The sequence below is a fragment of the Dermacentor albipictus genome, chromosome 9, assembly GCF_038994185.2.
Source record: "Dermacentor albipictus isolate Rhodes 1998 colony chromosome 9, USDA_Dalb.pri_finalv2, whole genome shotgun sequence".
NCBI lineage: Eukaryota > Metazoa > Arthropoda > Arachnida > Ixodida > Ixodidae > Dermacentor > Dermacentor albipictus.
The window spans coordinates 107726470-107739478 of NC_091829.1; the positions used below are offsets into that span (position 1 = coordinate 107726470).

At 50.0% G+C, this 13009-nt stretch overlaps 1 protein-coding gene across 1 annotated transcript in view; it reads right to left on the reverse strand.

Annotated features, from left to right (window-relative positions):
• LOC135907218 (cell surface glycoprotein 1-like) overlaps positions 1 to 13009 on the reverse strand; it is a 48164-nt gene that overhangs the window by 15716 nt on the left and 19439 nt on the right. Inside the window, exon 5 of the mRNA XM_065438903.2 lies at positions 4768 to 4915. Coding sequence (XP_065294975.2) covers positions 4768 to 4915 — 148 coding nt within the window. The remainder of the gene's footprint in view (positions 1 to 4767; positions 4916 to 13009) is intronic.

A 13009-nucleotide genomic window follows, 5' to 3' on the forward strand; every position in this document is an offset into this window, starting at 1 on the left:
TTGTCACTGGATGACCACAAATTAATCGCTGTCAATGCCGTAAAATGAACATTAAAAAGTTGTCTTCAGCTCCTACTTTCAAACTGCTGAGCCGGTGGTGCTTACATAGGTGCAGATCAACCTCCAGAGGGTCATCACTGAATTGCATTTTTTTTAGAGGAACGTGGGCACCTGCATAAATAGTCTTTTTTGACTGACTGCACATAGGTTACCAGGCTTTTTGTCGATTTTTTCAATCACCCACACAGCGTACGTTATCCTCTTTTGTTAGTAAAGAAGGTAAACATCTAAAAAATGATGCAGCTCAAAACATGCATGCGTTTTCTATACGCAGTGACAGACAAGACGGCTCGAGGATTGCATAAAGCCGTTTGCCTTAGGTCTGCTTCTTCGCAATGCAACAGTGTCGCGCAATCAAGCATACGTAGTGTATTGCGGCGAAGTGCACCAAAAGTGGAAAGCGGCCACTGTCAGAAGATATAGTATGATATACGTGCGCACCTGCCGTGACGTCTCCTGTCGCATTACAAGCACGGAAACGCCGAAAAAGTGTACTGACAGGCCTTCAGAGCTATTTAGCACGCGGTCGTAGCGATCTGAGCCCTTGTTTCGCCCAGACAGAGCGCCCCGTATATGAGCTAGAAATCGTAACAGCCGGGATTAGTAGTAGGCGCTCCTTCATTAATTACCCTTGCGCGCAAGCACCTCCGAATCGCTGCGAATCTGCACCACGTAGCCAATTTGAGGGTTACTGTACAGCTTTCACGAGAGTCTACTGCTATGAAATTCCAAGACAACCATGTTTCTTTAGCACACATTTGTTGCGTATTCATCCGCAGGGCGTAGTGTTTTGCCAGTGTGGCTGTACAGCTCTCACAACGATTTACGGCGCAGATTGCATGGCTACGCAGAGTACAAAATGTTAAATTCTCACGAATCTCCAAGCGTGTTGTACGCTCAGTTTCATTAACTAATGCATCGGCACGGCAGTTGAATTCATAAACTGTTTCCTTTCCCACGATTCGCCCGAAGTGTGTGGTATGCTCAACGACACTAATGAACAATGCATCGGCATGACCTAATGTTCTGCCATTGAAGTCATCCGAGAAAACGCCTCACGTCCAAACGTATCCCACTGCGACTATCAGAATTTATATGCTACCACCGCAAAAAAGAAAAAGAAAGAAAAACGCAACGAACTCGCATCGCATGGCAGTCAAATTCATAAACTGTTTCAGTTCCCGCGAATCTCCTGAATTTACTGTGGGGTATGCAGATTTTGTTCAACTACACTAATGAATTGCATGGGCGCGATGTAATGCTTTGCCACCAAAGTCATCCGAGAAGACCAGTCACATCCAAACATATCCCCCTGCAACTATAAAAATTTTATATGCTACAGTCGCAACAAAATAGCAACAAATTCACCTCGGACGGAGGTAACAACTTTCTTCCCCGTAGTACCTAGGCGAAGAGAAATCTCAAGGACCGAAAGTCCCCACATTTCTCTCTCGCAACCGCTGCTCCTCGCGCATGCGCAGAAAGAGCGGAGATATCCAATTATGATGTGCTCGTCCAGAAACCTCCTCCGCAGTGCCTAGACCGAGTCAACTATTCAAGGAGCAAAAGCCCCCAAATTTTCTCTGTCGTACCTACTCTTACTTGCGCCTGCGCACAAACGGATGGTGATCCCTAAATTGAACGTCTCATCAACCGGCCATATCACGCGCTTGCTTGGAGATGAGCGCTTTACGCGGCAGATGTCGCCTATATCGCGTTCGGGCGACTCGGTATGCAAGCGGTGCCAACGCCGTGAATTTTGGTGGCAGGAGAATTCCGTTCGCCTCGAAGCCGTATTCGCCAGTGTGAACCTGACCGTAAACCTTTTTTGCTTCCGGAAGTTCTTACCACGCTTGTCAACGAACGCCTCAATGTCCACCGTACCACTGCGGCACTTCAACCGTGCTTTCGATGGCACGCTTTTTTATAATGTCGCCGGTTGTGACCTACTTTGTGTACACTATTCCGACCGATTCCTTATCACCGTGCAAAGGTCACGTGGTCTGTAACCGATACTGAGGCCTTAGTCTAACACCATCTTCATGTACACTAGGCGTGTCTCGCACTGAACAATTACATAGCAGCCATCATGCAGTTCTTTTTTTTTCTCTTTTGAATAGTTCTCGCGTTTCGTTCTGTCCTACGGACTCCTCATACTCTCATAATATCTGTCTCGCCATCGCAGCAATGCAGTATGCACAGGACGTTGCTCGTCTTACTGACTCGTGCTTCGCGTAACAATATGAACCCGTCAGCAGCGGATTGAGTCTGCTGGTCAGGCTGGAATGGGGACAGCACAGCGAGATATACATCCCCAGGACGCACTTGCAGACATGACTCAAAGTTCAGAAGAGAAAGTCATGCTTGATTGTCGACAAGAGCTACAATGGAGCTTGGTAGTGTTATTTGATGGGCCAGGAGGACGTGGCAAAGTGGGAACACCACGCATGGACAATCTCGAAGTGCTGGAGAAGGCGACATGAGGACGTAAGTCGCAGCATCAGGTTACAGTCGAACAAATTCCGTACGTACGTCGGGAACGAAGTCGGGACTTGTGGTCGTTGGTCGGGTTGACAAAGTAATGGGGCAGTTCAAGGCGAAGGGTGGCGGTTGCAAAGCCAATAATTGCTGAATGCGCAGTCAGATTAAGGCGGTTCCAAGAATCACGTCGTGGGGACACTCGGCTGATACAGTGAACAGGACGAACACTGGACCGCCGGCAATGGTAACACGGGTGGCGCAGATTCCCACCACGGCTGTTGTACTGCTATTAGCTACTGGGACGGCAGGTGACTCGGCAGGTGTCAGGACATTACGGAGACGGCTACGAAGATCTCATTGCATAACCGACACCTGAGTGCCAGTATCGATGACGGCTTGAACGGGTACATAACGAACAAAAATTTCAACAAAGTTTGGTCGAGCAGTAAGGGTCAGCAGAGGTTTTGCAGTCTGAGTCGTCAATGCAGCCTCACCTCCGGGGGCTGCATTGCTTAGTTTCCCAAGAAGCGACCCACGAAGGACGTGGACGAGAGATGTCGAGGTGTAGGCGAACGGGACTGACGGCGTTGCAGCGAGAGCGAGCGGCTAGTTGTGCGTCCCCGATTTGGAAGGCCAACACGATATGGTTCAGAGAGGGGGGACAGACGCCGAGGGTCACCTCACAGCGTCCTTTTCTCCACAGCGGCACAAACTTGTACAGGACAATGTGCTTTTATGTCTGCGCTTCCTTCTGACTAAACTTCTTAAAGTGCACATTGAAGCACGCAGTGCAAGTTAGCATGTTTTTCTTCATTTCAATGACCAACGCAACTACACAAGCAAACGAATTAACGGGGTAACGAAGTGGAGCACTGCACTCTCAGATAGGACGGCTGTATACCTCTCGTAATTCATTGCTCCAAATTATTAACACTGACCTGGCGCTCTTTGGCCATACTTGGCCTTTGCGCAACATCACATTACATTCATCAATGACGCTTGTACGATTGGTCTGGGCAGAAAGTAAACTGAAATGGGATATATCGGGCACAGAATAGCTCCGTCTCGTTTCTGATCTCGGGCTCGTTGCGGCAGGTGTTGCTTCTATGTCTGCTAACTCTTTCACCTTGCACCGAATGAAACCAAGGTACTGACAAGACACAAAGAAATTTTTTTTGGGGAGATTGCTGAATCATTCTTTATTCACCAGTCCGATTACATATGCGTTGCGAGGCCATCTTTGAGTCTGCAATAACTAGAAAAATTGATTATTTAACCACTGATCTTTAATCGTTTACGTGGGTTGCATCGCCATAGCGTCGAGTCAGGCTGAGTCAGCCCGACTGCACGGTGTAGGTTCACCGAGCCCGAGCCATTTCCTATGCGCATGTAAAAACAGACGCGCCGGATCAGCAAGTGATGCGATTTGCGCGTGCCCACTAAAACATCAGCGCTCTTTCGCGCCGGTATCGGAATTGGTATCGGGACACGGCAAGTACATGAACTGTGCAGTGAAACGTCATCCATCTGTTAAGGGGCGTGAAATTGAGCTCTTGGAAACTGCTGGTTCGCATCAAATGCCTCATTCCGACGTCCGGCGTCTGTAGCAGCGAAACGGCAGCTAAAATCCCGTTGGCTGCCACGCCACGTGACGTGCACGACTCGATGGAGTTTCCATTAGCTGAGATGCCAAGGCACGAACGCGCCTCGATGGAGCGGAGCGTGGCAAAGCTGACACTTGCTGCCGCAGTAGCACACCAGGTGTTGTGTGAGGGGAGAGGACATCGCCTCGACGCCCAATTACTTTCAAGCTTGTCTTATCCGCACGTTCCTTGAGAGCGCTAGTTAACGCCAGTATTCTAACTGCGCCTCGGTAAGGCCAAATCGAAACGTGTCAAGCGTTTCAATGCTGTTGCTTGCCTGGAGGTTCATTACTCCAAGGACAGCTCAGCGGCGTTGTATTGGACATTAATGCTTTCGCATTCACAATCTTCAAGCCCACATTGCAACCTTCGCATTCACAACTCGTAAGAAATTTGTTAGGTATCCTCGTGTTTTTTGTCACGGCCCTCTCGCTTTGGGTTTATGCAAATGAAGCAGTTCTAAACCTTCGTTTGTTATTTGATTGTTATTTTAGTGAAGTGCTCGTCTCAAGGGATATCCGTAGTGGAGCGCCATGTGTCGAAGTGTTAATGCAAGAGCATTGAACCACGCGGGTTTACTCACGATATCTGGTGCCCGGTCGGCATAATAGCGATCCACCCCTTTCAGGTCGCTTCTTTGAAATACAGATGGCGGGTGGCTGTAGCATTCGCTCTCTCGCTCGATCCAGCCCACAGAGGAGTAGACGATGACCGTATCCGCAACGTGGTTGCTGCAGCGAGTGATGCACGATGCCCCTCGTTCAGCAAACGCAGGCATACAAGCTTTGTTCGCTAGCAAAGCACCTCGTGCACGCACACACACACACACACACGCACACACACGCATATATATATATATGCGTGTGTGTGCGTGTGTGTGTGTGTGTGTGTGCGTGCACGAGGTGCTCGCACACACACACACACATATATCGATATATATATCGTTGATATATATATATATATATATATATATATATATATATTGTTGCGGGAAGAAAGCAGGCCTACGAGTGTAAAATAACTTATATTTACAAATGATGGATATGGCGTTCAGGCAACCGCCAGACTTCGTCTTTCTCTAGTCCAATTCAACGTCTTCCTCCACTTCACCGTAACATCACCCTCCCGGTGGGGGAGCTCCGTCCCGGTGCAAGTTAAACAGCCTCACTTATTGGGGGGACATAGGGCTTGAGCCTGGTGACGTGAACAACATCACTGGTTAAGTTGGGAGGCACGGAAGGCTGACCGAGTGGGGCGATCTCGTAGGTCACGTCGGACAGTTGGCGTAAGATCTGGTACGGACCAGAAAAACGGGACAGTAATTTTTCCGACAAGCCGACACGACGTGAAGGCGTCCAGAGAAGGACAAGGGAACCAGGTGAAAAATGGTGGTCTCGGTGCCGAAGGTCGTAGCGTCGCTTTTGAGAAGCTTGCGAGACTGTGAGGCGATGACGGGCGACATCTCGGGCCTGGGCGGCTAAGTCAATAGCATCGCGAGCGTAAGCAGTGCTGGGTGACTGTACTGCGGAAGGTAGCAACGTGTCAAAAGGCAAGGTGGGGTCGCGGCCGTACAAAAGGAAAAATGGTGAAAATCCGGCAGTGTCGTGACGGGACGAGTTGTATGCGAAAGTGACGTATGGTAAAGCGACGTCCCAGTCGCGGTGATCGTTGGAAACGTACATGGCGAGCATTTCAGTGAGTGTGCGGTTGAGTCGCTCGGTGAGGCCGTTCGTTTGAGGGTGGTACGCGGTAGCAATCCGATGTTCTGTAGAACAGGAGCGGAGGAGATCATCAACGACCTTCGATAGAAAGTAGCGGCCGCGATCCGTCAGCAACTGGCGAGGGGCGCCGTGGTGCAGGATGACGTCTTTTAGTAAGAAGTCGGCGACATCTGTAGCGCAGCTGGTTGGCAGGGCTCGTGCGATGGCATATCTAGTGGCATAATCGGTTGCTACAGCAATCCATTTGTTTCCTTTGATGGAAATTGGAAACGGACCAAGGAGGTCGAGGCCCACACGGAAGAAGGGCTCTGTAGGTATATCAATGGGTTGAAGCAAACCAGCGGGAGGCATAGCAGGCGTCTTCCGGCGCTGACACAGGTCGCAAGAAGCGACATAACGGCGCACAGAGCGATAAATGCCAGGCCAGAAGAAGCGGCGCCGCAGGTGGTCGTAAGTACGAGTGACGCCCAGATGTCCAGCAGTAGGAGCGTCATGAAGTTGCTGGAGCACGGTGAGTCGAAGGTGCTTGGGGACGACTAGGAGGAGCTCCGGGCCGTCAGGACGAACGCTACGACGGTATAAAGTTCCATCGCGCAAGGTGAACATCCGAAGGGACGGGTCATTGGGCGAGGAGCTTAGGCGTTCCATAAGTGTTCGAAGAACAGGATCCTTGCGCTGCTCGTCGCCAATGTGGAGGAAGCCGGAGAGGGACAGAATACTGATGTCCGAGTCTGCATCGGTATCGTCCGGTTGATCCACGGGATTGCGGGACAGGCAGTCAGCGTCTTTATGCAGGCGTCCTGACTTATATATAATAGAAAATGTATATTCTTGTAGGCGCAATGCCCAACGTGCAAGTCGTCCAGTTGGGTCCTTCAAAGAGGAGAGCCAGCAGAGGGCGTGATGGTCGGTGACAACGCAGAAGCTCCGACCGAAAAGGTACGGGCGAAATTTCGCGACCGCCCATACGAGCGCGAGACATTCTCTCTCAGTAATGGAGTAATTTCGCTCGGGCGTGGAAAGGCGGCGGCTAGCGTAAGCGATGACACGGTCTTGGCCCTGTTGACGCTGAGCGAGGACAGCGCCGATGCCATGACCACTCGCGTCAGTTCGTACTTCAGTGGGCGCAGAAGGGTCAAAGTGGGAGAGAATCGGGGAAGTGGTAAGCCGCTCAATCAGGGTAGAGAAGGCTTTCTCCTGTAGCGGTCCCCAAGAGAAAGAGGCGTCTTTCTTAAGAAGGTCAGTGAGAGGGTGAGCGATGTCCGCAAAATTTTTCACAAATCGCCGAAAATAAGAGCATAAGCCCAGAAAACTACGGACATCGTTCGTTGAACAAGGTACAGGAAAATTTCGCACGGCGTGAACTTTCTGTGGATCAGGTTGGATTCCGGCGGCGTTGACGAGATGACCAAGCATGTTAATTTCACGGCGACCGAAATGGCACTTGGAGGAGTTTAGCTGAAGGCCAGCCCTGCGAAACACGGAGAGTATGGTTGTGAGGCGCCGCAGGTGGCTCTCAAAGTTCGGCGAAAACACAATCACATCGTCGAGGTAACACAGGCATGTAGACCACTTCAAGCCGCGCAAGAGAGAGTCCATCATGCGCTCGAATGTAGCTGGCGCATTGCATAATCCAAAGGGCATGACTTTAAATTGGTACAGACCGTCCGGTGTGACAAAGGCGGTTTTCTCGCGGTCCATCTCATCGACGCTAATCTGCCAATAGCCGGAGCGGAGGTCAATTGATGAAAAGTATTGGGATCCGTGAAGGCAGTCAAGAGCGTCATCAATGCGAGGCAAGGGATAAACATCCTTCTTTGTTATCCGGTTGAGGTGACGGTAGTCAACGCAGAAGCGCCACGAGTTATCTTTTTTCTTTACTAAGACAACCGGTGATGCCCACGGGCTACTGGAGGGTTCAATGATGTCCTTGTCCATCATCCTGTCTACTTCTTTCTGTATGATGGCCCTTTCTGTTGCCGAGACACGATATGGCCGCCTATGAATGGGGCTGGCGTCACCGGTGTTGATGCGATGCGTGACAACAGATGTCTGGCCAAGTGGACGGTCGTCCAAATCAAAGATGTCCCGATAAGATGACAGGAGATGACGAAGAGCTGTTGTTTGCTCGGAAGGAAGGTCGGGGGCGATCATCTTAGAAACATCGTCCGCAGGCGTCGAGTACGAAGGAGTGGATGACAAAGGTCCGTTCGTACTGAGGAAGGATTCAGAGGTCAAAAAAGAAATCTGAAATTCTTCCAAAGGAGTGATATGCGCTATGGCGATACCGTGTGGCAAAACATGTGACGAGAACCCAAAATTGAGGATGGGCACGCGAGCGCAGTTTTCGCGGATCCGAATTAAGGTGCTCGGTAGGGCAATATTACGCGACAAAACCACGTCAGTAAGCGGCGACAGGACGTACTCGCCATCAGGTACGGGAGGACAGGGCGTCAGCAGGACATTTGTAGCAGCCTGTGGAGACAGCCTTGCAAATTCAGCAGCACATAAGCGGTGTGGAGCACAAGTGGTTGCGTCGGCAGGAAGCGGCAGGTCCAACTGTACAACACCTGCGGAGCAGTCAATTTGGGCAGAGTGTTTCGAAAGGAAGTCGAGGCCGAGAATTAGGTCGTGTGGGCAGTGTTCAAGGACGATAAATAGAACAACGGTATAATGGCCCCCAATGGTCACACGTGCTGTGCACATTCCAAGGACAGGTGACGTACTCCCATCGGCGACTCGCACGGTGCACGGTACGGCGGGGGTCAGAACCTTTTTGAGCCGGCGGCGGAGAGCAGCGCTCATAACTGAAAGCTGCGCTCCTGTATCAACGAGAGATCTAACAGGAACGCCATCGACTTCAATGTCCAGCAGGTTTCCACATGTAGGCAGGGTCAATAGAGGATTTGTGGGCCGGGTCGGAGTTGCAGCTTCACCTCCGGGAGCTGCACCGCCTAGTTTCCCGAAGCGAAGCGACCGGTTGCAGAAGGGGACGAAGAGCGGTGAACGAGAGGCGAACGGGACCTACGACCTTGCGGAGACGGGGATCGGCTGGATCTTGGTGGAGCACTGTCGGCGTTGATGTTCCTAGTCGGCGTATAGGGCGAGAAAGTGCGATTGTCGGGTACTTGGCTGTAGTGACTCGGAGACGACCACCGAGGAGGCGACGACCAGTGGTTGCGGCAATGACGGGCGATGTGTCCAATACCGGAACAATTAAAACAGATGGGTTTATCATCCGCTGTGCGCCATTCAGCTGGGTTGCGACGGAGTGGTGGAAAGCTTTGCGTCCGGGAGCGAGCGGTCGGAGAAATTTGGTAGGTGTTGGTATGGCGGACTGAGCAGAGAGATGGAATACCCAAACTTGCTATTTCCTCCCGAACGACCGCTTGTATAAGGGAGATAGCGGGTACGCTTTCCCGACAGTCTGAACGAACGGGAGCCGGGGCCATGGCCTCAAGCTCACGGCGAACGATGCGCGTTATTTCTTCCGATCCTGCGGGCTGAACGAACCGCGGCGGGTCTTCGCAAGAAGATGTCGCGGCGGTATTGGGCAACCGGTCGAAAGTTTGAGTGACGCGGCGGCCCTTCGCTTGTTCGAAGCGCCGGCACTCCTTAATAATTGCATCCACAGTGGCACAATCCTTACACATCAAGAGATTGAAGGCATCGTCTGCAATACCTTTCAATATATGGCCAATCTTGTCTGCCTCGGTCATGTTGTCATCAGCCTTGCGACAGAGGGCCAGCACATCCTGTATGTACACGACATAGGATTCTGTGGACGTCTGAGCGCGGCACGCAAGTTCTTTTTTAGCTGCCAGCTGACGACCGACAGGTCTGCCGAACAGGTCTCGCATTTTTTCTTTGCAAACATCCCAGCTCGTTAGGTCAGCTTCATGTGTGTCATACCATTGCTTCGCAGTTCCCTTCAGATAAAATATTACGTTTGCAAGCATCATTGTAGGATCCCACCTGTTGTTGTCGCACACTCGCTCGTACATCGTAAGCCAGTCCTCGACGTCGACGTTGTCCGTGCCACAAAATGTTCCCGGGTCCCGTGGGTGAGTGAGGATGACCGTGGGCACGGGCTGCCGAGGCGTTGTCGCTTGTGTCGGTTGATTTGCCATTGTGGCAGCAGGTAGATGACGTCCGCTGCGAAGTTCCGTGGTGGTACCCCGCACCTTCCACCAAAATGTTGCGGGAAGAAAGCAGGCCTACGAGTGTAAAATAACTTATATTTACAAATGATGGATATGGCGTTCAGGCAACCGCCAGACTTCGTCTTTCTCTAGTCCAATTCAACGTCTTCCTCCACTTCACCGTAACAATATATATATATATATATATATATATATATATATATATATGTATATATATATATATATATATATATATATATATATATATATATATATATATATATATATATCGAACGCACAAAGTTCAGGAGACGTCCCGTACTAGCCTGGAGTCTCGCCAAGGGTTCCAGTGCTTCATTAAGGCGGCAAGTGCTTCGTCAAGCACGGCATCTCAACCTGTTCCACTACCAGTTCCAGAGCAGACGTGACCTGACCGAAGTGCAGACAAAATGATGAGGAAAATGCCTTCTGCACAAGGCACGGGTAGGAAAAGGGAAGCAGTGGGCAACTGCCTTCACCGATTATCGTATTCTCACGTTAGTGGCCCGTCACAAAACTCGTCAGGGCTTGCTGATGGAGCCATTCGTAGAGCTGTTCGAAACTCCCGTGCGATGTGGGTCACGGTTGGAGCTTGGGTAACCACCCTTGTCCTACATTCCTCCTCGTTTTGTGACAAAATGCGCAAACATCGAGACTGGCGCGTATACCTTCAATATGTTCTGGATCTCCTTTTCCTGCACCGATCCCTTTCCCACCTCTGGGAATAGTCTTGGAGTTAGCAGTAGGACGGCGCCCCAGCAAAACAATCCACGAACGAATCTGCACCATGTCGCCGATGTCGCACTCTCGTGACCGACTTCATTCCAGCTGAACAGTGGCCGGAGGGCTGCCCTTAACTAAATCCAATGGACTTCTGCGTGTTTCCTATTCTTGAAAGCGAGGCATCAGATTAGCATGCCGGCCCTGAAAGGATCCCTGATGCGATCGTGTAACAAAATTCTTCTGGGGATGCCTTGCGGGCCGTGATAAGTGTAAGATAAAGGCTAAGAGCGGATACTTCCATTAAAATGTTTTACGTTGGATTGCTTATATGTCGGGTGAATTTCTCACGTAGCATTTCCTGATAGTTCTTTTATTCGCAGGGTAAATACTTGGCGTAAACCTTGTGACAGAATTTAAGGCGTATCCTAAACAATGTATACAGCCTCGCCCATTATTGCAAGGGTCAGTGTCAAAATGTCAGAGCAGCTAACAGGGCAGTGAGATTCGTCAAGCACAAGTAGAGGTCACCTTATACTGCAAGTATGAGATCGGCTTCACTGTAACCCTCTGTATATTCGTTCCCTTGTTCTAAATTGTATTATACAAAACTGACATTCTCAAAGAACTAAAAAGATGAATACTAATTTAGTCTTATTTTTTTTCGAATGCTCCAAAATATGGCAGGGGACTTGTGCGACCTTGCAGAATCACAGCACAATCTCGAGCGAAGCAGTTTCCTTCGATCTATTGTGAAAACTTCTATTGAGTAATTACTACATTGCGGAATTTAAAGAAAGTTGTCTGTAGTTCTTATAAAACTTTTCGCGAATTTTTCTGGTGCTCATGAAATTCAGTCATGCACGCGTTGAAGTACATGATTATGCAATTTAATGCGCAGCTCCTAATCCACGAAAACACTTTTAAATTTTGCCTACACGTAACCCACACCCTACCCATTGTTCTCGTCTAATACAAACTTTGGGGCACGCACTTTCCCCTCCTCGACGCTGGGAAGTGAGCGTAGACGGGCCATATGCAACGCCATCGCGTACTTGGCCAAGAAATTGTTCTCAAAGGCTATACTCGATCAACGTGCAAGTACCTTTGCTCACAGGTGTGACATAGCTTTCGCGCCATTTTCGATAACTTTGATATCGGTAGGATGTAGAGCACTGGCAGAGAAATAGGGTAAAATTAGACGGTTTTTAAGACACCTTTCAATCTCCGGAAGGTTGGCGAGCGTAATTTAATGGACATAACGTGAGAAACCCACCTGCGATCACCTCTACCTAAACGCTACCTATGATCCAGCTCTTAAATTCACCAAACATAAACAAGCCGCCTCAACTAGTGCACTGAAGTCACCAGGTAAACCTTGTAGTACAGTAAAAGCTCGTTAATTCGAACCGCAAGGGGAAGCCGCTTGCGTTAGAATTAACGAAAGTTCTTACTAACGAAAGTGAAGGAGAGCAACAGTACACTGCGATTTGGAAGCAGTAGGGAATGTCAGAAATTTGGTGAGTCAGAAAGTGATGGCGTGTGCCGCGGGCACACGCCATCTTCAAGTCGAAGCTCTAGGTCTGACTGTGCCACACCACCGATGTCTACCGAAACGAACGTTAGCCGAGGCTTAACACCACCACAATGAATCGCGACGGCCGATACCTTCTAAGCTGAAAACAGAGGTACACAACCGATGAAGACTGCCGAGACAAAGACGCCGAACATGTGAAGGTGGCAAAGGCCCTGATTCGTTCGTTCTCGATTGCAAGCGCAGCTGCGACGTACTTGATTCGCTGTGTTTTGGTGCTTGCCGTGCCATCTCCGCACAACATTAGCAGCTGTACAAGATTTTCAAAGCCTCCGAGATTCGCGACGGGCAAGAAGTCTCGGAGATTACGTAGAACGGAGAGGCGGCAGCCGCCGCTGCCTTCTGACTGAGCCCGCGTCGGTTAGATTTTTTCCGATTTTGCCTTCTCTCGCCGTTCTCCCCGTTTCGGAGGCAATACAGGCTTGTGTGTAGGCAGTAGGCGCGTTTCTCTGGCCGTGTGCCAGGCGAGCGAAGTTCGAATTATCCATGAGGGAATCTTCTCGCGTTCGAATTAACGGACTTTTTTATACATAGACTTCTGTGGAGCTTGGCCGGACTAAATCGTACAGTTCGAATTATCCATAAATTCGAATTATTGAAGTTAGAATT